General features: G+C 44.4%; 1 protein-coding gene across 1 annotated transcript in view; it reads left to right on the top strand.

Moving 5' to 3' along the window:
- LOC119381748 (uncharacterized) overlaps positions 1-21,470 on the top strand; it is a 46,354-nt gene that overhangs the window by 11,930 nt on the left and 12,954 nt on the right. The window contains exons 6-17 of the mRNA XM_037649514.2: positions 581-762; positions 3,741-4,124; positions 4,866-5,001; positions 5,430-5,635; positions 6,233-6,334; positions 7,130-7,309; positions 8,544-8,726; positions 10,928-11,179; positions 15,641-15,859; positions 18,386-18,567; positions 20,122-20,332; positions 20,980-21,159. Of these exons, the coding sequence (XP_037505442.1) occupies positions 581-762; positions 3,741-4,124; positions 4,866-5,001; positions 5,430-5,635; positions 6,233-6,334; positions 7,130-7,309; positions 8,544-8,726; positions 10,928-11,179; positions 15,641-15,859; positions 18,386-18,567; positions 20,122-20,332; positions 20,980-21,159 (2,417 nt within the window). The remainder of the gene's footprint in view (positions 1-580; positions 763-3,740; positions 4,125-4,865; positions 5,002-5,429; positions 5,636-6,232; positions 6,335-7,129; positions 7,310-8,543; positions 8,727-10,927; positions 11,180-15,640; positions 15,860-18,385; positions 18,568-20,121; positions 20,333-20,979; positions 21,160-21,470) is intronic.

The following is a 21,470-nucleotide window of genomic DNA, read 5'->3' as shown; positions in this document are numbered from 1 at the left end:
AGTTACAGGGATTTGCCACACGCTTTTAGCACTTTCTCTCTTCTTACGTACCAGCGAGTGCGCTGAAAGCTACGCAGGGAGGGGTATGACAAGGGGGCACGAAGATGCGTGCATTCGCCAGTGCACGTCATGACCTTGAGCAGTTTCTTTTCATTTTTATTTGAACGCGTGGCTTACCTTTAGTGTGATCGCGAGCACGCGCTCGGGCACGTGGCGGCATCTTGCGGTGGTCACGGTAACTACGGAGGTCACGATGCTGAAATCAGCCAACGGCTGTTGACTTGGATATGTGACGCAGTGATTTGGGCATATGGCACCATTTGTAGAGAGAAAAGGGAGCGATTTCTAGCTGACTTTGAGAATTAATTGTAAATTCCAGGCCGTGTGCTGCGGTATAATGTTCGGCTTGCGTGTTCTCGGGAGCCTCGACTACCGATCGGCAGTGTTTTCTGACCATGCTGAAAAAGTGTTGTAGGGGCCCGTTTGAGACTTTTGCCGTGAACCGTGCAGCGGCACATGCAAGCTGTCACAGCGACATGACCTTACACTGTTGTTTCTACATTTTGTCTTTGGCATTTAGAAGCAACTACTGAAGATGCCAATGGAGCCCTCTTGATTCAAGATGATGCGGTGAGCCAGATGACAAACCAGAACGGAGCTGTGACTGACAACCAGGAGTCTCAGGAGAAGGATGCTTTGAGTGATGGACCCCACCGGCAGCTTCTCATCCAGCTACAGGATGGCTCCATTCATGAGATATTGGTAACAAAGCAGAATTTTTTTTCTAAGCACATTATGTTCTGGTCAAGCTGAGCTTGTAAACAAAGTTTCGCTAAGAGGCGCTAGACAGGTATACAGATCACTTAGAGCAGCCATTCGTGGTGTTTAACTCGCTGTGGTCCATTGTCAGGCCCCTCCCGACAATGCAGCATGGCCCTAGCAGTCCATTGTTGGACACTGCTCGACAAGCTCTTTTGTGGCTGATCCATGCACGCATTTTCTCACTGCATTATGCACCATTTCTAAAAGAGTAAGTAAAGTTCTTTTACTTGAGCTTTGCTTTTTTTTAATGACCGGACCGGAATGCTTGGAAGGTTGGTAAAGGTTTAGAATCGCAAAGAATTATATGTTGAAGGGCTCACTTTGTCAGATAAATGGACTTGCAATGAAACCTTGGTAAGCATGTGAAAGAAGGCCTGTCTAGAACCCTGCACATCGTAACCTTGTGTGTGTTAAGTTTTGCCTTTTCATTTATAGCACATGAGCTTTAAAAAATAATACATAAGTTGTTTGTGATGTGGATGCAGACTGACTTGAAGAGGTATATTTATATGAGCTTTTGAAAAATACCTTGTCTATACTGCCACAAGTATGGTTCATCCAGAACTTTTTGATGGCAGCATGTTTAGAAAATGCACCATAGTATTAAATGACTCCCTTCTGTCAACTTGACAAGTGGTGCTCGGATAGAGCAATAGCTCGCGCTATTGGAAGGCTAGGTGCGCCTGCAACTAGCACCATCCTCCTCATCTTCCTGTTGTTGTTGTTTCCATGGGAACAACAAACATAATAATGAGCAGCACCTAAAGAAACACCCATTAGTGGATCATCAGTTGTAGCATATTCCGTGTGGCTGTCAAGGCCAGTGTGAAATGATGAAAGACCTGCACTTATGGACAAAATGTTACGGCTCCTACGTCATCCCAGCTGCTGTGCATGAATTCTCCCTTCCCCCGAGTGTTCAAGCACCTCTCGTACGTTCCTGTGAAGACTTTAAAACACCTGTGCTCCACGTACAGTTGCCAATTTTCCTCATCAAATGGCCCATGAAAGCTTTTTGCTAGAGCTGTGCGAATAGCAAAATTTTGGGTGCGAAGCGAATTCGAATAAAGTGTGAGTGCGAATCGAATTGAATATTTTTCGAATATTTTTCGAATGCTTCAAAGCGAAATTGCAGAAAAAAAAGTTAGAGAGGATTCCTAAGCATATTCTTATGAGATAGCAACATGAAAGTATTTCTTTTCGCTAGGTTGATGAAGCACTGACGGGGTGGTGTTTCATAGTTGCCTTATCAAGAATGAGGCAATGTAAAGGCCGAATTCTATTTATGTACATGATTTGGTGCCGCCAGAGTTTTGCCGACAACACTTACACGTGCCAACACTTTAAAGATGCCATTTCCTCAGCCTCTCCTCCTCTTTCAACTTCTGTGGTAGCTCAACTGATGTGGCGGACAAGGGTGTGCTCCCTTCAAGTCCGGAGTTCCAAATCTGCCTTGTAGACGTCGATATATAAGAACATCTGAAATTTTGGATGCTAAAAACCTTCGGCTTCTGATTTTTTGGACTTCCTGTCCACATTTCAGGCCCAAAACAGCATTAATTGAGCCCCCACCTCTGCCACATCTTTCATCTCCACGTTGGAACCAGCGTTTTCTTGAGTTCGTACACTTGCGACCATAGCAGAGCTTGAAAGGCAGCTTTTTTGGATGTGATGAGGTGAAGCACATGGAAACTCTAGGGACCAATTCCACTCGGATGTTGACTGTCTCTTGGCAAAGTTCAACCATAGCAGAGCTTGAAAGGTAGCTTTTCCGTAATATCCTGGTGTGATGAGGTTAAGTATATTGAAAATCTAGGGACTACTTCCAATCTGACGTTGACTGTGTCTTGGCAAAGTTCGACCGTAACGGAGCTTAAAAGGCAGCTTTGCCGCAATACCGGGGTGTGATGAGGTGAAGCATATTGAAAATCTAAGGACCATTTCCAACTGGACGTTGACAGTGTCTTGGCAAAGTTCGGCTGTAACGGACCTTGACAGGCAGCTTTGCCGCAATACGAGGGTGTAATGAGGTGAAGCATATTGAAAATTTGAAGGGGTCACTTTCAATCTGACGACTGTATTTGTTTTGGAGAAGTTCGAATAGTAAAATTCCAGTGCGAATTGAATCGAATAGCAAACACTATTCGAAAAATATTCGAAATTTCGAGTATTCGCACACCCCTACTTTTTGCTTTGATGTATACTGCCTTTTGTTTTTCCGTCCCAGTTTGTATTTGTCCCCCCGGCCCCTTTGTTTTTTTTGTGTGGTTGTCTTTATACTGCACCCCTCGTTGGTGGGCCAGCAGACGAGTGGCTGAATGGCCGTAAGGATCTGTCCTTTCTGTCTAGCTCAGGGTTCTTAAACTCACCACAGCTAGCGAGCCACAGTCATGAAATTTAGTCACGGTAAGGCGGGGACCACGAAGAAGGTCGGAGCGGGGTGAGGGAGGAATTTGAACAAGATGTCAGCTAACATTGCCATTTTAAAGAAGGCCTTTCTCGTAACTAAAATATGGGTCATTTCTGAAGGGCATCTGGTGTCAGGACTCGAGAAGCATACCAATACCGGTCTTCAGTGGCTAAAATCTGGACACCTATTCCAAAACAGAGTTTTTGTTGTACGGTTATGTTTCAGCACATAGTGACCACATGGGGTGTCTCACGAAAAATATAGTCATGTTCGTGCCAAACCGCTGGCGTAAGGTCCGCGGGCCACGTGTTTGAGACCCTTGGTCTAGCCTCACATGTCACCAGAAGGGCTTATGCAAATAAAAATTATTGTCACGACTATTATTACCTAGGCCCTGTCAGAGTTTCAGTAAAGAGGGCTGTTCTTGCACAGGCACATATGGCGTCCCTTACCGCTTATTAATTTAGTTGTTACGCTTCAACTGCAGTGTTTGGTGTTTGTTTTGCAGTCCTTTGATGGGAATCTCAACCTGCCAGCCACTGCAGCCATCGTTGAAGGGCAGCAGACAGGCGAAGGCATCCAACTAGTTGAAGACAGTTCCTGCGCAGCTGCTCCAACAACTGCCATGACTGTGACAACTCTCGATCAGCTGTCGCTGCAACAGTTCCCGCAAGAGGCAGTGGTGGCTGTGGCAAGTGGTCAGGCCGCTGTTCAGCAGCGGCAACAGCAGCCAGCTGTTCTTGTCAGACGTGGCAGAAAGCCGAAGGCAAGTGGAGCAACCGCTCGCGAGGCAGACGTCACACCCACACGAAGGTTCGAAGAAGTGGAACGGCAGTCGGCGGGCAAATACAACCTGAGAACGACGCGCAAGGCCCTTGTCGTCAATGATGAGGTGAGGCTCCCCTGAAAAGAGCAAATCCTGTGCTAAATCCTGTGCTAATGTTGTTCTTGTGTAGATCTTGGTGTAGTTCTAGATCCTACGCTTAATGCAGCTGCACTACCGTGAAACGTGAGGAAGTGTGTAGCACGGGCAACCCAATGATTTCCCAGCACTCACGCACGCGCTTGCCACCGCCTCGGAAATTGCGTGTTTACCACTGTCATGGCACTCGTGCACTTGCCGAGGCGGTGGTGTCTCCTGCGCGGTGCAGCTATCAGCCAAATGTTTCAGAAGTGTGTTTCGCAATTTTAGGTTAGTTACTGTAATTAATTCTTGGTTATTTTTGTAGTTTATATTATTTTAGACCTTGTTAGATTATTTTGCACTGCTTTTGAGCACTGTTAGCATTGTTTTAGGCCCGTATTGACCACAGCATGACCATGTGACATGAGACAGTGAATGGACAACAAGCCGGGCCCCTGAAGTGCTATGCACTTAAAACTGTGAAGAGAGGGTGCAGCAGCAAACAAAATGGCTGTATTCTGTCTTGATGTCAAGCATCCTTTAGTTGCGAACTACATCAGCTCATTCCTTCCTTGCGTTTTTCCTAGCACGCGAAATAGTTTAGGAGAACTGCAAGTTGGGTGAATCGGTATTTAATTCATTATTCTTACACCGCGCGAAATATATCGTGCGCAAAACATTGTGCAGACTATTCATTGTCCAAGTACTCATCAATGTTATGCAATGCAGGTTAATGATGAGGACTCTGATTACGAAGGGGACGACTACTCAGACTACGAAAGTGGTTATGATGGCAAGTATGCCTCGGGCTTTGAGTCAGACTCCCAGCTTCCCGGTGACCAGACTGTGACAAATGACTCCACGGGCAAGTATCGAAATGTTCTTTACTGGTGCTGATGTAGGTATTTGTAACAAAACCCTCACTGCGTTGAAGACCACACCACTGTTGTGTGTGTTGGTGCATGGCTCATGCTTTCAGAAAATTGTTGCTCGCCATGGTAGGTGAGTAGGTAAGGTGTCACGCCGCTAAGCTCAAGGACATGGTTTAATTCCCGGCCACGATGGTCACATTTTGATAGGTCAAAATGCAAGGTATATGTGCGCATTAAAGAATCCCAGGTGGTCAGAATTAACCCACAGTCCCATGCTATGATATGCCTCATGATCATATTGCGGTTTTGTCGTCACATTGGCCCTCACATTGGCCCTCACATTGACGAAATAAAGCATGCTGGAAATTTCCTATCTTCTTCTGAAGCATAAAAATTTTGTTTGACTTGACTTCGTTTGTAGGTCCTCGCATTGCAACAACGGCTGAAGGACAGCCCGCAGACCCCAACAGTCACGCTCTGGCCAGTGGTGTTCCTAAGGAGTTGCATGTAGCTGTGGAGATGCTGACCTCATTGCCTTGCCAGTCTAGCGACCAACCAATGGACATAAGTGATGGCTCCGGTGGCCCAGTCCAGTCCTCTGAAGCCACGCTGGAGAAACAACCACAGGCAAGGGCTGGAGGACAGTTTCGGTCCTGCTTCTTCTATGAAATAATTTTTTCATTAGTGGCAGTAAATTGACGAAACTTATTAAAATTTAAAGCTCCTGAGTGTGCATTTTATATGGAAGGTACTATCGCAAAATTTTTCAGCGAGTCCATGAGCGACGAAACAAAATGAAAACATAAAGACTGTCTATCATGCCACAAACAATCTGTCGCATGCTTTTAAGTGGACATGTGAGCATCCTTAGAGCCACAGACTTACAGTACAAACGAAAGAAAATGTTTGATGCTGTTCACAGTTAGTATCTGAATTTTTCGGCCATGTAAACTAGACATGGTCTCATAATAGATGGCATGCTGTAACTGAGTAAATATGGCGAACCCCAAAGCCTGTGAAGTGGTGGCTTTCTTTTTTACTCTCTTTCCTTAATGTAGTCTTTGCTTTCAGTTTATATGTTGGAAATTGGAAGCATTACGAAAGGCGGCCAACCCGTGTCTCAGTTTAAGCTAATTGTGAACATTAGCACTAGTGAGAGAAGGACGTAATCATATCATTTTTGCTTGGAATGTACGTTTTAAGTAGCTGCGATATGTAATGCAGGATTTGTCAGCCGTGGTTGCTGAAAGCCTTGGCACAGCTTCTGAGGCAATGGTCGCAGAGCCTGCGGATGCATATGCAACTGAAAGCACAGAGGTCCAAGAGGTAAGCTATTCTTCACCAAATCAAGTCACACCTGTGCGCTGTCTCAATAATTTAAGGCAACCAAACAAGATTAGCATCCTTTGGTTGTGTTCATTTTCTGTTTGAGACCTGCAGAAGCTGACTGCATGGAAAATATTGCCTGCTGCTCTGCCCACCAGCATGACATCATGCTTTTAATCACTGCATCCTGCAGCATAGTAAATACTATAAAAATTATGTGCTTTATATACCGTAAAATGCCCAGCAAGCGCCCCCCCCCCCCTCTTTTTCGGGAGATCTGAAATAGGCGCCAGTGACCGAGTAAGCCCCCCCCCCTCCTCCCCTGCAGACACACTTTTTTTCAGGACGAGCATCGCGGTTGTAAAAAGAACCACAAGAATGAGTACACTGAATGCGTACCTCGTGTTGTTTATGAAATTCTGTTGTCATGTGGCCGGTCGTATATTGGTCAAACCGGTCGCAGCTTCGATGGTTTGACAGTGGCGAGGGGAATAAAAACAGTAAATAAATGAAGCATTGCATTAGAAACACAAATGGCATTGTTTATTTTTAGCGGCTCTCCCGCCACCATCCTGAATTTCGGTCTGAGACCGAGCAAGCGCCCCCCTCCAAATCTGGTCGGATTATCCTTCAGGGGGGGGGGGCGCTTGCTCGGCATTTTACGGTAGTCTCTGTACATTTCTATGTGTGACTTAAGGGGTCTGTTTGATGTGATGGCATTTGCTGATGTGTAGCAGTTCAGGTACAGACAACAAGGGTCAAGGAAAGGAACCATGAAATGTGCATTGTGTGCAGGAGGGCGGCGAGGTGGTAGAAAAGTTCTACAGGAATGTGGAGCAGGTTCGGCTCGACCGGCCCAAGAGGCCAGGCCGTTTCTCGTGCGACCTGTGCGGCAAAGGCTTTAACCAGACACTGTATCTGTTTCGGCACATCCGTAAACACACTGGCGAGTTCACCTGCCACCGGTGCAATAGGGTAAGTCACGTGTCTGTTTGCTTTTGATGATAACAGTAGCTGTTGCAATGTTTGTTGTTCGAATGACAAACATATACATAACCCGCACACCCTCCACCAAAGTCCGATTCCTAGCATAAAGCTTCGAACTTGTAAACCCCTCGACTCTCCATGAATTTTCAGTGGCTCTAAATTTTCACAACTGTTGAGAGATTGTGAGTGTAAGTAAAAAAAAAGACCCCCAGGTGTCCCTAGGGCATCATCTTTCCCTCTAAACACAAATATGTTAGTATTCAGGTCAGTGGTTGCCCGAGGCGAGCATCTTTGAATTTCGCCATTAGACGTGTATCTCAATAACAAAGTTTGAGTTGCAGTTTGTGTAATGTATTGAACAGAGATAACTCACTGTAAAACTATTAAATTTGATGTTTTGTTACGTTCACAAAGGCATGGATGCTTCCAACAATTTCTACGCTACCTTTAAAGGCAGCGTAGAAAGTGTAGGCACTGACACAAAATCTTGCTGCTGAGATAGCCTGTGGTATCGATTTTGTGAACAAGCGTATATGATATCTACCAAATCATAACAGCGATTATAGCTTGGAATGCAATTTATGTGAATAATTAAGTTTGCATGCATAAGCGAGCTCTATGTGCCGCACCTCGCGACACTGACATCGCCTAAGATGACTGGAAGTTGACCGCCAACTTCCGCTACGTCACCACTGCTGCCGAGCTCCAAGCCAGCACAGCTAATAATGACGACATCATGGTTGCCATTACCCTTTTGCTGTGCTTGCCCCAGCACACTGCTATTTAGTGGCTGCTCGTGAGTCGGTGCCTGCGGCGAATGTGTGGAAGCCTCAAGAAAATCGTCGCCACCAGACAACAACGATGACAGCAACGGCCTCGCACAGCACGTGAGCAGACGATGCAGGCCGTGTAGAAGTGCATCACAGTTCTGTGTGCTCTCATGGTTGAGTTTGTTTACCACGTTGCACATGCTAGGGGGCATTAGTTGCACCCGGCGGCTTCTCATTCCCGGAGCTCTCCCAGACCGAAACTGAGACTGTTCAATAATGTAAATAATTAATTATCTGTAGCATGCTGCAGCAGGCGATATGACGTGTTATGACTAACAGGCTCCCAGCAACATTTTACAGCAAAAAGAAACACCAGACCAAATTTGTGTCAGCGTCCTATTAACTGTGTAAACCAAAGGAAATTTTCAACTTGTTTCTTTTTCATGTTTCAGGTGTTTGCACGCAAAGAGAACCTGCAGAACCATGCCTGTTCCGGGCGATCGATGGAGCGGTCAGAGTTGCCCTGCACCGTGTGCGGCAAGATTTTTGGCACAGACCGACTGCTTCGCCGGCACATGGCAAAGCACACGGGGCAGCACATGTGCCCAGACTGTGGCAAGAGCTACACTACCAGGGTACGTGTGGAGCAGTGAGACTGTGCGGGAGGGTGTGCTCATTTCTGCTTGCTCATCTCACGTGAATACAGCATAATAACTGTGATTTCATTTACTGGTGTCATCCAGTTAATACGTAGTATTTGTCAAGTTAACACTAGTGTCAGCCTGTTAATGAAACTGAAAATCTTTTTGCGCAACATCCGTTTCCACTGTGGTGACAGTGTATTGGCATGGAGGAACATCAGCTTAGCTCAAAATGAGAGGAAGTGAGAGCTATAGCTAACATATTATGCTGTAAAGGCTTAAATGTGTTTGTGCAGCTCCTTGTCATCGTGACTTGAAGGCCAATGGCAACAAATATTTGACTGGGTAAATTTGTTATCTTATGAGTAATATATGATACTATAGAAGTAATCTTGGCAAAGCTACAGGGACAGTTGCTGTCTACTGTTCTCAAGAACAGCCTCTGAATAAAACCTAAGAAAGCGCTGAAAACAGCTGGTATTTAGTAGATGTCACACAAATCACAGCACTTCTTTTTGGATATCTTTAGTGCACAAAAATTCTGGGTAACATGTGATTTTTGGCTAGTATTAATTATGGAACTGTGCTTTCAGCCTCACTGTCAAAGTGTCCGTTTTTTCAATCCTTTTATGATTCACTCAAATTTCATGCGTGAATTTTTGTATAGGGCTTCCCTATATCTACACTATCTGGAAGTAAGCTTTTCACGCAGTGCGAAAGTTCATGGGAATTGGCCTTTGATTTCTTGTTTTTGCAGTGCCGATTCTTGATGGTGTTATTTGTTTGCCAAGTCTTGATGGCTTCTTGGGTGTGCACTGCCAGTATTGAAGATGATGTTTGTACGGTACCATATATGTTATATACATGATCACGCCTATGTTCCCAGTTCTCATTTTTCTGTCTACCTAAAGAAACGACTGTGATAAAAAAAAGACTTTTGGGGGCATTATTGTGTATAGTACTATAGCTATTATGATTAATACTAGAGCTGTGCGAATAGCAAAATTTTGGGTGCGAAGTGAATTCGAATATTGAAGTGTGAGTGCGAATCGAATAGAATATTTTTCAAATATTTCTCGAATATTTCTAGAATGTTTCTCGAATACTTCGAAGCGAAATTGCAGAAAAAATAGTTGGAGAGGATTCCTAAGCATATTCCTATGAGATAGCAACATGAATGTTTCTTTTCGCTAGGTTGATGAAGCACTGGCGGGGTGGTGTTTCATGCTGTTTTATCAAGAATGGGGCAATGTAGAGGCTGAATTGTATTTATGTACATGATTTGGTGCAATCAAAGTGTTGCCGACAACACTTTACACGTGATAGGCAAAGATGCCATTTCCTCAGCCTCTCCTCCTCTTTCTACTTCTGTGGAAACCCAACTTATGTGATGGACAAGGGTGTGCTCCCTTCAAGTCCGGAGTTCCAAATCTGCCTCGTAGACATCAATACATAAGAACATCTGAAATTTTATATGCTAAAAAGCTTCGGTGTCCGATTTTTCGGACTTCCTGCCCAAATTTCAGGTCCAAAACAGCATTAATTGAGCCCCCACCTCTGCCGCATCTTTCATCACCATGTTGGAACCAGCGTTTGAGTTAATACATTTGAAACCGTAGCGGAGCTTGAAAGGCAGCTTTGCCGCAATACGGGGGTGTGATGAGGTGAAGCGTATTTAAAATCTAGGGACCACTTTTAATTGAACGTTGACTGTCTCTTGGCTAAGTTCGACCGTAACGGAGCTTGAAAGGCAGCTTTGCCGCAATCCGGGGGTGTGATGAGGTGAAGCGTATTGAAAATCTAGGGACCACTTCTAATCGGACGTGTTGTCTTTGCTAAGTTCGACCGTAACGGAGCTTGAAAGGCAGCTTTGCCGCAATACGGGAGTGCAGTGAGGTGAAGCATATTGAAAATCTGAAGGGGTCACTTTCAATCGGACGTTGACTGTATTTGTCTTTGGGAAGTTCGAATAGTTCGAATAGTAAAATTCGAGTGCGAATCGAATCGAATAGCAAACACTATTCGAAAAATATTCGAAATTTCGAATATTCGCACACCTCTAATTAATACATTGTTCTGTGCTATTTGAATGTTCCATGTATTTAGATTGTGGGCATATGCATGCAAGCACCTTGTGTGTTACCAGCTACGCCCTGTGCTCACAACATTGTTATATCGTGACACCCGTTGTGCAGGAGATCCTGGCGAACCATGCATGCCCACAGCGGCCCAAAGTGGAGAGGTTCAGTTGTGGTGTATGTGGCAAGGCGTTCACGCGGCATGGCTACCTGCTGAAGCACCTGCCTGTACATACAGGGCAGCACACATGTCCCGTGTGTGGCAAGTGGCTGCGCTCGCTCGACTCTCTCGCCAACCACATGCGCCTCTGCACCCAAGTACAGGAGATACAGCTGCACGGGCAGGCTGCCTGCTCACACTGCCAGAAGGTATTGTGTGTGTTTATCTATAGCTACATGGCAAATCATCAGTACAAATGCATGTGTTGTATTTGTCAAGAGTATGCTGGTGGCCACTTGCGGTGTCAATTGCTCGCCATCAAGTGGCACTGTAGCATGGGAAAACTTGTGCTACCGTAAATCCACAACTGCAATACACTCAAACCTCATTATAACAGTCACATCTGCCACGAAAGTAACTTAGTTATATCTGAAAATTCGTTATAAATGTTTATTTGTAACACAGTATCTAGGACAAGACTATTCTTCATTTACTTTGTTATAACTAGAGCTGTGCGAATAGCAAAATTTTGGGTGCAAAGCGAATTCGAATATTGAAGTGTGAGTGCAAATCGAATATTTTTTAAATATTTCTTGAATATTTCTAGAATGTTTCTCGAATACTTCGAAGTGAAATTGCAGAAAAAAGTTGGAGAGGATTCCTAAGCATATTCTTATGAGATAGCAACATGAAAGTGTTTCTTTTCGCTAGGTTGATGAAGCACTGGCAGGGTGGTGTTTCATAGTTGTCTTATCAAGAATGAGGCAATGTAGAGGCCGAATTGTATTTATGTACATGATTTGGTGCAACCAAAGTGTTACCGACAACACTTTACACGTGATAGGCAAAGATGCCATTTCCTCAGCCTCTCCTCCTCTTTCAACTTCTGTGGAAGCCCAACTGATGTGGCGGACAAGGGCTTGCTCCCTTCAAGTCCGGAGTTCCAAATCTGCCTCATAGACGTCGATATATAAGAACGTCTGAAATTTTGGATGCTAAAAAGCTTCGGCGTCCGATTTTTTGGACTTCATGCCCAAATTTCAGGTCCAAAACAGCATTAATTGAGCCTCCACCTCTGTCACATCTTTCATCTCCATGTTGGAACCAGCGTTTTCTTGAGTTAGTACATTTGCGACCGTAGCGGAGCTTGAAGGGCAGCTTTGCCGCAATACTGGGATGTGATGAGGTGAAGCATATCGAAAAATCTAGGGATCACTTTCAATCGGACGTGTCTTGGCCAAGCAGGGTTGCCACTGACTTTCGCGTAAATGTCGCCAAACAACGAGCAGAAAGTCGCCAAAAGTCGCCATTTTTTTAGAAATTTCGCCAAAAAAGTCGCCATTCTAAATGTGTGCGGCATATCCTAGTAATAGGAATTTGCACTGATGTATAGCCCCGTAGAATACATTGCCATTCAAAGCCCTTAAATTATCTTGACATTTCACAATGCCAGGCGCAACGCCCCTTCACCATGGGAGTGCTTGGTGCACCTGGTTCTCCGACTAGCCGCAAGATGTGCACGGAGGTGCAAGTATGAAAGGATAAAACGCTCATGATATCCTTCCATCCCTGTCCGCTCGTTTCAAAGGTAAAAGTGTGGTAAACCTTGGGCGAGAGCCGCGAAGGCGTTGTTTGTAGACAGCTTTACATCCCCTCACATGAAAAAAAGGGATTAACAGGTTTATTGAAAGTAGTAAGACAGAATTCTTACAGGTATCGTTCATTAGTGAGTCTTATACCTTTCAGTGTGAACTAATATGATACCGGACGCCACTGTCCCTTTCATATATAATCACTTATATCTACCCGCGTCAATCCAGTGCGTTATAATTGAACAGGTAGACATGGTAAAATGTTATATAGCAATTGTTTTCATTGCACACGCTCACCGAGAACAGTAGAAAATGCCTGAATAAATAATTTTTTATTGCACGAACACCCGCATATCCGCCCATCTTCGCTATACGAGCTCGATTAGGGGATACTGCAGCGGTGAATAGGTCGCCAAGCTATTCAGAATAGTTGGAGCTTTGTCGGAACAAATGGCCGGAACACACGACCAACCCGTCATCTAGCCCCTTCAGAAGCGAAACTTTAGCGAAGCTCTGAAGCATATAGATGAATCTAGATGAATTGAGTTAGAAGCATCTAGATGAATTGAGGAGATACATACGAGTTACAGGACGGACATACAGAACGGCGCGTAATGTGCACCTCAAAACCCAGAAAAATACAGAGAATAGTGCCGCTCATTCGTTGGGAAGGCACTGAGCTTAGGATGCATAACTCAGTGGAGACCTCAGCTGAAAATCGCCAAAAATTCGCCATGTCGCCATTCATAATTTTAGGTCGCCACGGGCCTCTCAAATTCGCCAATTTGGCGAAAAGTAGCCACCATTGGCAACCCTGTGGCCAAGTTCGACCGTAACGGAGCTTGAAAGGCAGCTTTGCCGCAATACGAGAGTGTAATGAGGTGAAGCATATTAAAAATTTGAAGGGGTCACTTTTAATCGGACGTTGACTGTATTTGTTTTTGGGAAGTTTGAATAGTTCGAATAGTGAAATTCCAGTTCGAATCGAATCGAATAGCAAACACTATTTGAAAAATATTCGAAATTTCGAATATTCGCACACCGCTAGTTATAACCAATAATTTGTTATATCAGTGTTCGTTATATCAAGGTTTGATTGTACTTGCTTTTGCTGTTGTGGGTGTGCCACGCGGATAAGCTGACGGCCAGGAGATGAAAGTTGTGCAGGGAAAAAAAAAGTCCAGGCATGGCTTGACTTGCATCCCATTACGTTCCACCTTTCTCTCTACGCAAGTGAGCATAGATTTGGTAGAATTGTATGACGAGGTGTTTCTGTTGGGCCCTCAGCGTTAAGAAGCTCTTGAAGAAGACTTCTTTTTGCCCCCAAAGGCTTGTAACACACTAAGGACATACGTAGTACAAAGCTGGGCCCTACGTAGGCCATTCTCAAAGCACAAGCTGCACTCACAGTGAGGCTCGTAGATTACCAACAAAAGATGTATACTATAGACCGCATGTACATTCACACACAGCGTTAGTGCACGCAACGATACACATGCATATGTCGCTGGTGAATATGAAGGAAAGACCCTGGGCCCTCTAATTACTAAGACATGCTGGCTGCGTGTACTAAACAAGCAATAAACCACCTGAAATGTCAATGCAAGCGATATCACCTGCAAAATCTGCACGCAGTAGCGTAGCCAGAAATTTTTTTCAAGGGGGGGGGTCAATCCATTCCCTCTCCTGGCTATGTCAGTGTCTGCAACCACCCATGATATCATAACAAGCAGTATCATCACCCTAGCTGAAAAGGAGGAACTGTTGTGCTTGATTAACCACGCCATGAGCTCGCACCAGCGCAGAAACACTGGCACCATCTTTCACTCTGTTGTGCAACTAGTACAGTTGAAACTCGATTTAACAAAGTAATGACCGCGCTTGAATTACTATTTCGTTAAATCGGGAAGTCCGTCAAATCGAGAAGGGGACTTTTTGGTACATCGAGATCTAAAACTGTAACGTAGCGACAACCGAAAGCTATTGTGGCACTTCATTTACCATCAACACACACCTGCGTGTGTGAAAAGTCCGCAATGGCAGACCGGACATGGAGCCTCCCATGTCCAGGTGATACAGGCAAGGTAGACTGTCATGTGAAGCTGTGACCAGCTGCCGGGCAAAAACGTGCGGAATGAATGCAGTAATAAGGCAGAGCAAGAAAGTTGCTAGGAGTTGATCAGTGGTGTCAGTCGCATAAACCATTAAATAACGAAAGCAACCACTGTGTGCTTGTGGGAGCATTTACAGGGACAACAAAACACCACCGCCTCTAGTGCCATTTGGTACGTAAAGGCACTGCTCACTGTTAAGTCGGTTGTTCCGTGCATAGGGCGAGGCGTGCAGCCTCATCAAAATAATGTTAGGGTTATGACTTCGGTGGCTAGATGTTTTAACGTAATAGCGTTACAGCGCATGCCCAAAGAAAAACCGGTCTATGTCAGAATTATATATGAATCACTCCATTTTTTACACATTTATTTCCGGGAAAACTTCGTTAAATCAAGCTTGGTGCCAGGATAGCTTCTTTAATTCGAGATGATGACAACAATGAATCCTATGGGTACCTGCCAAGGCATGAAATTTTCTTCTTTAGATCAGGAAGTTCGTAAAATCGGGTTTTGTTAGATTGAGTTTTAACTATACGTTGACCATGGTGTGACAGTCGTCCCGAGGAGAGCCTGGCTGCCAGAAAATCTGAGAGCCACGTGGTAAAAACAACTTTATGGAATGTGAGACAGTCGACTGTCCCCACCAGACACATTGTAATTCATGTTTCCTTTGCCCTAGGTGGCACAAGCATCACAAGATGTAAATAGGACATAATATTGGAGTCCATCTAGATTTATACACACTTCAGCATATATTTCAAGTCAAGTGCTCATATTTGGAGTTGCAAGCATGACTGTTCATATGAGATTCTGCCTCCTATTTTCCACAAACTTAAACAGGAATATATAATTAAACTATAGTATGGTGCTTTTTTAACACATTCTATTGCCTGCAGATGCATGCACTTTTATTGAGCTTCAGTGGACAGCACAGCTCTTTGGTTATGTAGCATCCATCCTTGTGCAGGTGTTCACCAACGCAGCTGAGTTTCGACGGCACCAGTACGAGCACACGCACGTGCACCAGTGCGAAGTGTGTGGGGGTCGCTTCCGCAACCCCACACTGCTTGCAGCGCACGTGTGCCAAGGGAAGCCAGTGGACTGCGAGGCCTGTGGTGAAGTCTTTGACTCCGTTGCTGCCCGTGATCAGCATCAGGCTGTTGCGCATGGAGAACCACAGTTCAAGGTCTCAAACTTGTCTTCTTCTTGTGTACAAAACATTCCAACCATTAACAAAGAAGCTCATTATAGCTGTGACTAGGCAATGCAAGGGCTTTTTTTTTCTTTGCCCAGACCACGGTGCGAGACATACACTCTTTAAGTGAAAACACTTGCGACACGTGATCGACCATATAAAGTAACGACGCCGTGCACCCGTTGGTCTGATGGTGGCAGTGAATGCCTATCAAAAGGATGACAATAGACAAAAAGGTGTTGCCGTAACAACTGGCACTTTGCGGGAAATCTGACTTTCCAAAACAGCGAATGCGGCTATGGCATGCTGCTAACTAAAGCTGGAAACGCATGCCACGTTTCTTGTGACCGAGAAACGTGACGTGTGGTGAACGCCGACATTGCCGCCGACCACGTCGGCTGCTATAGCAACGGTACACGAAACATTTTCTCTCTTGCGATTGCGTCGTCCCACTGATTGATATTCGCTGCTGTTACCGGACCAGTGGATGTGCACCATTGTTACTTCATCTGGCCGAACATGCCTCGCAAGCAAGCCGAGAGGTGTACCCATCTAAAGAATGTATATCTTTAGGCTTGTGCGAATAGTAAACTTTAGGTCTGAAGCGAATTTGAAGCGAATAGTGATGTGGTCGAAGCGAATGTTGAAGCGAATTCGAATAGAATATATTACATATAATAAAGAAAAATGAGCATATTTGTCAGGACTCAACTAACCAGCGCAATATTTTTAAAGTTGAAACGAGGCATATGCATATGTCATTCTTTTTGGTTCAAAGGGAAGTGGAAGTAACTTTGAGTAGTAGCAGGATTTGGCTTTCGGTAGAATGCAAGTGATAGCATGTAAAATATGTTACATTTTAAAATTTACTATACTTAGAGCATATAAGCCGGTATAACAGGCTTTTAAACTTAAAAAATGATTAATCGATGTGAGGGTAATACAGTAAAACCTCATTAATTCCAACTCGGTTATTTCGAAATCCCGCATAATTAGAAGGATTTCTGCGGCCCCGTATTTTGCAATGTAAATTTGAGTGGATAATTTGAAGCGGCGGTCAGTACCAGCCCGGTTAATTCAAAAACTTTGGGTGCCATGTGCCAATACCCGATCCCGATTTAGCCGCAAATCCGCAGAAACGAGGGCCCTTAGAAGCCACAAGGCAATGCATTGTAGCGATACTAATGAGTAACAAGTTGAGCACCCCAGCCTCGCTGCTGGCAGCGCAAGAAAAAAAAAAAAAAGCAGTCTCGTGGTCAGCTGAAATGTGTGCCTGCGGAAAAGAAGACGTGCTGCACTGCAACACAGCGGTGACACGTGGGCAGCCTGACGCATGCCTCTCTCAACGTCAGTGCGTCATAATTTACCCATTCTTTCTGGGAAAATAGAGAAATTAATAAAGGGCGGTCTGACGGAATTCGTGATGTATTTGAACCTCCGGTTGGCGGTTGCTCTGGCAATTTGTGCACTTGCACTGCTGGCGAAGTACTTGCCTGCAACGCCTACTTCGAAAACTCAGTTCGAAAACTTCAATGATCATCTTTTCCACCTAGAACACATCGCGAATTCCGTCACACTGGTCATTATTAAATTCTTTATTTTACCAGAAAGAATGGGCGAATGGTCGCATCATGACGCGCTGACGCTGCGAGGAGCAGGTGACATGCTGCCCGCGTGTCACCACTGTGTTGCAGCGAAGCACGTCTTCTTTTCCGCAGGGTTGCATTTCAGTTGACCACGAGACCGTATTTTTTTCCTCCTTTTCTTTTTTTGCGCTGGCAGCAGCGAAGCCCGCCGTTTCCCTGGTTTAGCGGCAAAATTGGGACCAGGTATTGCTAGAAAACATAACCCTTGTAGCTGCAAACTAGCAGGCACAGCAAACGACCACCTCTGATTACTTCCAGTAATTCAAAGTTCCTTGCATCCCGCTTTTTGTATGTTTGGTTAATTCGAAAACCCGCCTAATTAGATTTTTCACAGTCCCAGTCACTTTGAATTTACGAGGTTTTACTGTGTGTTCATTTAACCTTGAAGTGGGGCTTCGCGGGGCAGTGCAAATTTCTTCTGGAAAGGTGTATTCACCGTAAAGCACCCCTGCACTGCAGTGAAACCATCTTTACAGGAGGTTACAAGCGGATTAATATACACCTATTCGTTTGCTAGGACAAGTCTGAAGAGCTGAGCCCATTAAGCTACTGAACATAGTTTATACGTGTCGCATTGTTTCTGGTTTTGCTCATATACACATGCTTTATAACGTGGTGACAGCTGCTACAACTTTTAGTGTTGGCCTTATCTTTCAGTTAGCTGACGTTGTCATCAGAAGCTTGTGAAGGACGGCCAGTGGGATTTGTACAGTTGTTCTTATTTCTCACGGTATACAAGGTGTTGATGGACACTGACGCGAATATCGGTATGGCATCCGAAAATGGGCGTTAAACATGAAATTTTCTGTGAGCAAAGTGTATGACATGTGACTGAGATGTTGCTTTGTTTCTTTGCTGTTCTCCGACCCAGTGTGAGGCGTGCGGCAAGGCTTTCTTCAAGCAGGAGACACTGTCGAAGCACCCGTGTGTCAACATACTCGATGCCACCGGCACCGATTCGGGATCACGCAAGCGGGATGCCAACCTAACTCCTCTGGTGTGCGAGATTTGTGGCTCAACTTTCTCTTCGACGAGCAGTCTCAACGTCCACAAGTGAGGATTGAAAACAGAGTGGCAGTGCTTTTGTGACTAGAACATGGCATAACTGCAGTGCTAGTGCTAGCTGTGTCTTTTGGGATCCAAATTTGGCCTGTGTGCTGCTTTGTAATATTTAAAGGTCCTGATTAACTAATTTAATTTTATATTGATATTTAAAATAGGTTACTGGTGCAAATAAAATGTGCATTGATTAGTGAATCCAATGGCACAGACTCCTCTTTTTCTTAAAGGGACCCTGCAACACTTTTCCAAGTAACCATCGAATGGCTTCATTAAAGAAGTTTATTGCCGCCCGAATCGACCGCTGCAAAGATTTTTAGGATCCGTCAAGTACGCACAGAGTTACCGAGATTTGTCGCGCGCTGTAATTGCTTACTCTCTATAATTTTGCTTATAGTACAGCCGCACTAATTTTCCTGGAATTTGTTATGAAGTTATGCGGACATTCCAATTGACAGTTTCCCAAAAACGTCTCTTTATTAACTGGAATGCCAGAGCGTCTTTAAAAAAGGATGTTTTAAAGTTTGCGATCTCAAAACCTGTCTAGTAGGCTTGTGCGAATATTCGAGCACTTCGAATATTCGAGCGAATAATACAGTATTCGAATTCGCTTCGATTCGAATTTAAATTATTGAAAATTTCGAAGTATTCGAAAGGAACGAATAGGTGTATAATAATCTGCTTGTAACCCCCTTGTAAAGGTGGTTTCACTGCAGTGCAGGGGTGCTATACCGTGAATACATCTTTCCAAAAAAAAATTTGCACTGTTCGTTTGTAATCTCCTGTAAAGGTGGTTTCACTGCATTAGAGGGGTGCTATACCGTGAATACACCTTTCCAGGGAAAATCCGCACTGCCGCGAAGCCCCACTTCAAGGTTAAATGAACATATTACCCTCGCATCGATTCATCATTTTTTAAGTTTAAAAACTTGTACCAGCTTATATGCTCCAAGTGTAGTAAATTTTAAAACTTAACATGCCTTACAGGTTATCACTTGCATTCTACCGAAAGCCAAATCCTGCTACTAATCAAAGTTGCTTCCACTTCCTTTGAACCAAAAAGAACGACATTTGCACATGCCTTGTTACAATTAAAAATAGACGTTGTGTAGGTTGGTTGGGTCATGACAAATATGCTTGTTTTTCTTTATAATGTGTGATACATACTATTCGAATTCGATTCGAAATTATTCGACCAAAATCACTATTCGCTTCGAACCTAAAATTTACTATTTGCACAAGCCTACTGTCTAGCATTATGACTGCTCTTAAATGTGAGTATACAGCCAATATCTGGTTCTTTGTTTACTCCAGAAATCACGAAATTATACGACTGACGAAACGGGCACCAATATAATGATACCATTGCGATGTAATTCATGTGCGGCAAGTTAAAATGTTGTATCCACTTCTGTCGTCATTATCATTATGAGCCTATTTTATGTCCAAAGCAGGACGAAGGCCTCTCCCATTGACCTCCAGTGATCTCCTAACCCAACCTAACTTCTGTATGAGCTCCCAAAACATTGCAGTTTTCTTTCCTTTTAGGACCCTTCATGGGGAGAAGCGATTCCAGTGTGACAGTTGCGGCAAACGCTTCCATCGCAAGGACCTCTTGTTGGAGCACCACGCAGTACATGGTGATCCAACGTTCCCGTGTCCAACGTGCCAAAAACTCTTTAAGACCAAGAAGTCCCTGGACGTGCACATGATGATTCACAGTGGTGTCAAGAGGTTTAAGTGTGGTGTCTGCGGAAAGGCAAGTATGATTCGGGGCTTGAATACCTTGTAACAGATAACTACAGTAGTGTGTCATTTATAATTTAGTATATTGGAGGAATCATTATACTAGATCGAAATCTGAGTGTGCGTCTTCTTGCACTTCCTTGTTTTCTTTTCTATCCACTTTCTGTAAGGGTATGGTGGAGATAAGTCGTGAAGAAATTGAACTCATCTCTTCTTCTTTTGCTGTTCTTTTTACACAGGACACTTGCATAACCAAGTTAAAGCACATATATTTCGTGCAAATAAATTATAGCATTCTGTAGCATTATTATGATTCTTCATTATACTCGCTTTAATTATAGTGGAATGTTAACTCTGTATTTGAATATCATATGGCAGCCAGTATTTCGAATACAGTGTCCAGCGTTTATGTTCGCGGACCAAGAAGTTGTGGGTCCAATTCCTTGGTTGAGCCCCACGGCAAAAAATTTCTGTCTGACTTCTCATTGTGACCTGTTCATGTTCAGTAAACATCATTTCCCATTTCTGATGTCATTTCCATATTTCCATCAAGGGAATGACGTACTGATAGTGTAGTTGGAAGTCAGTTTTGTGTGAATGTTAATAAACAACACCTAGAATTGGTGTTGATGGACTTGTGTGTTGCTTGTGGTGATGCAGGAGTTCTTCCAAAAGGGCAACCTTCAGAAGCACGAGGACACGCACTTGAGTGAGAGGCGGCACCGTTGCACCGTCTGCCAGAAGGTATTCACCACGAGAGAGTCACTGGCCCGCCACGTGCTGGAACACTCCCAGGGCAAGAGCTGCACCTGCGATGTCTGCGGGCGGGGCTTTGTCAAGGTATTGGCCAGTGGTTGTGCACTGAGTCAAGTCTTGTGCACTCTGCGCGAGATTAGTCGTCTCCAGGACAAGACAGTCTTAAAGGGGCCCTGCAACACTTTTTCAAGCAACTATTGATTGGCTCATCAAAGGAGTTTATTGCCTTATGACTGCCACAAACTGCCACAAAAATTTTCAGAGTTCATCAATTACGAACAAAGTTACAGGAATTTGTTGCATGTAGTAAGTGCTTTCTTTCTTCTTTCATACCAGCTAGCGCACTGAAAGCTATGCGGGGGCGGGGGGGGGGGGGGTATGACAAGGGGCAAGAA

Source organism: Rhipicephalus sanguineus, chromosome 2 (assembly GCF_013339695.2).
Source record: "Rhipicephalus sanguineus isolate Rsan-2018 chromosome 2, BIME_Rsan_1.4, whole genome shotgun sequence".
In the NCBI taxonomy this organism is placed as follows: domain Eukaryota; kingdom Metazoa; phylum Arthropoda; class Arachnida; order Ixodida; family Ixodidae; genus Rhipicephalus; species Rhipicephalus sanguineus.
This window is presented reverse-complemented; position numbering and strand designations above follow the sequence as displayed.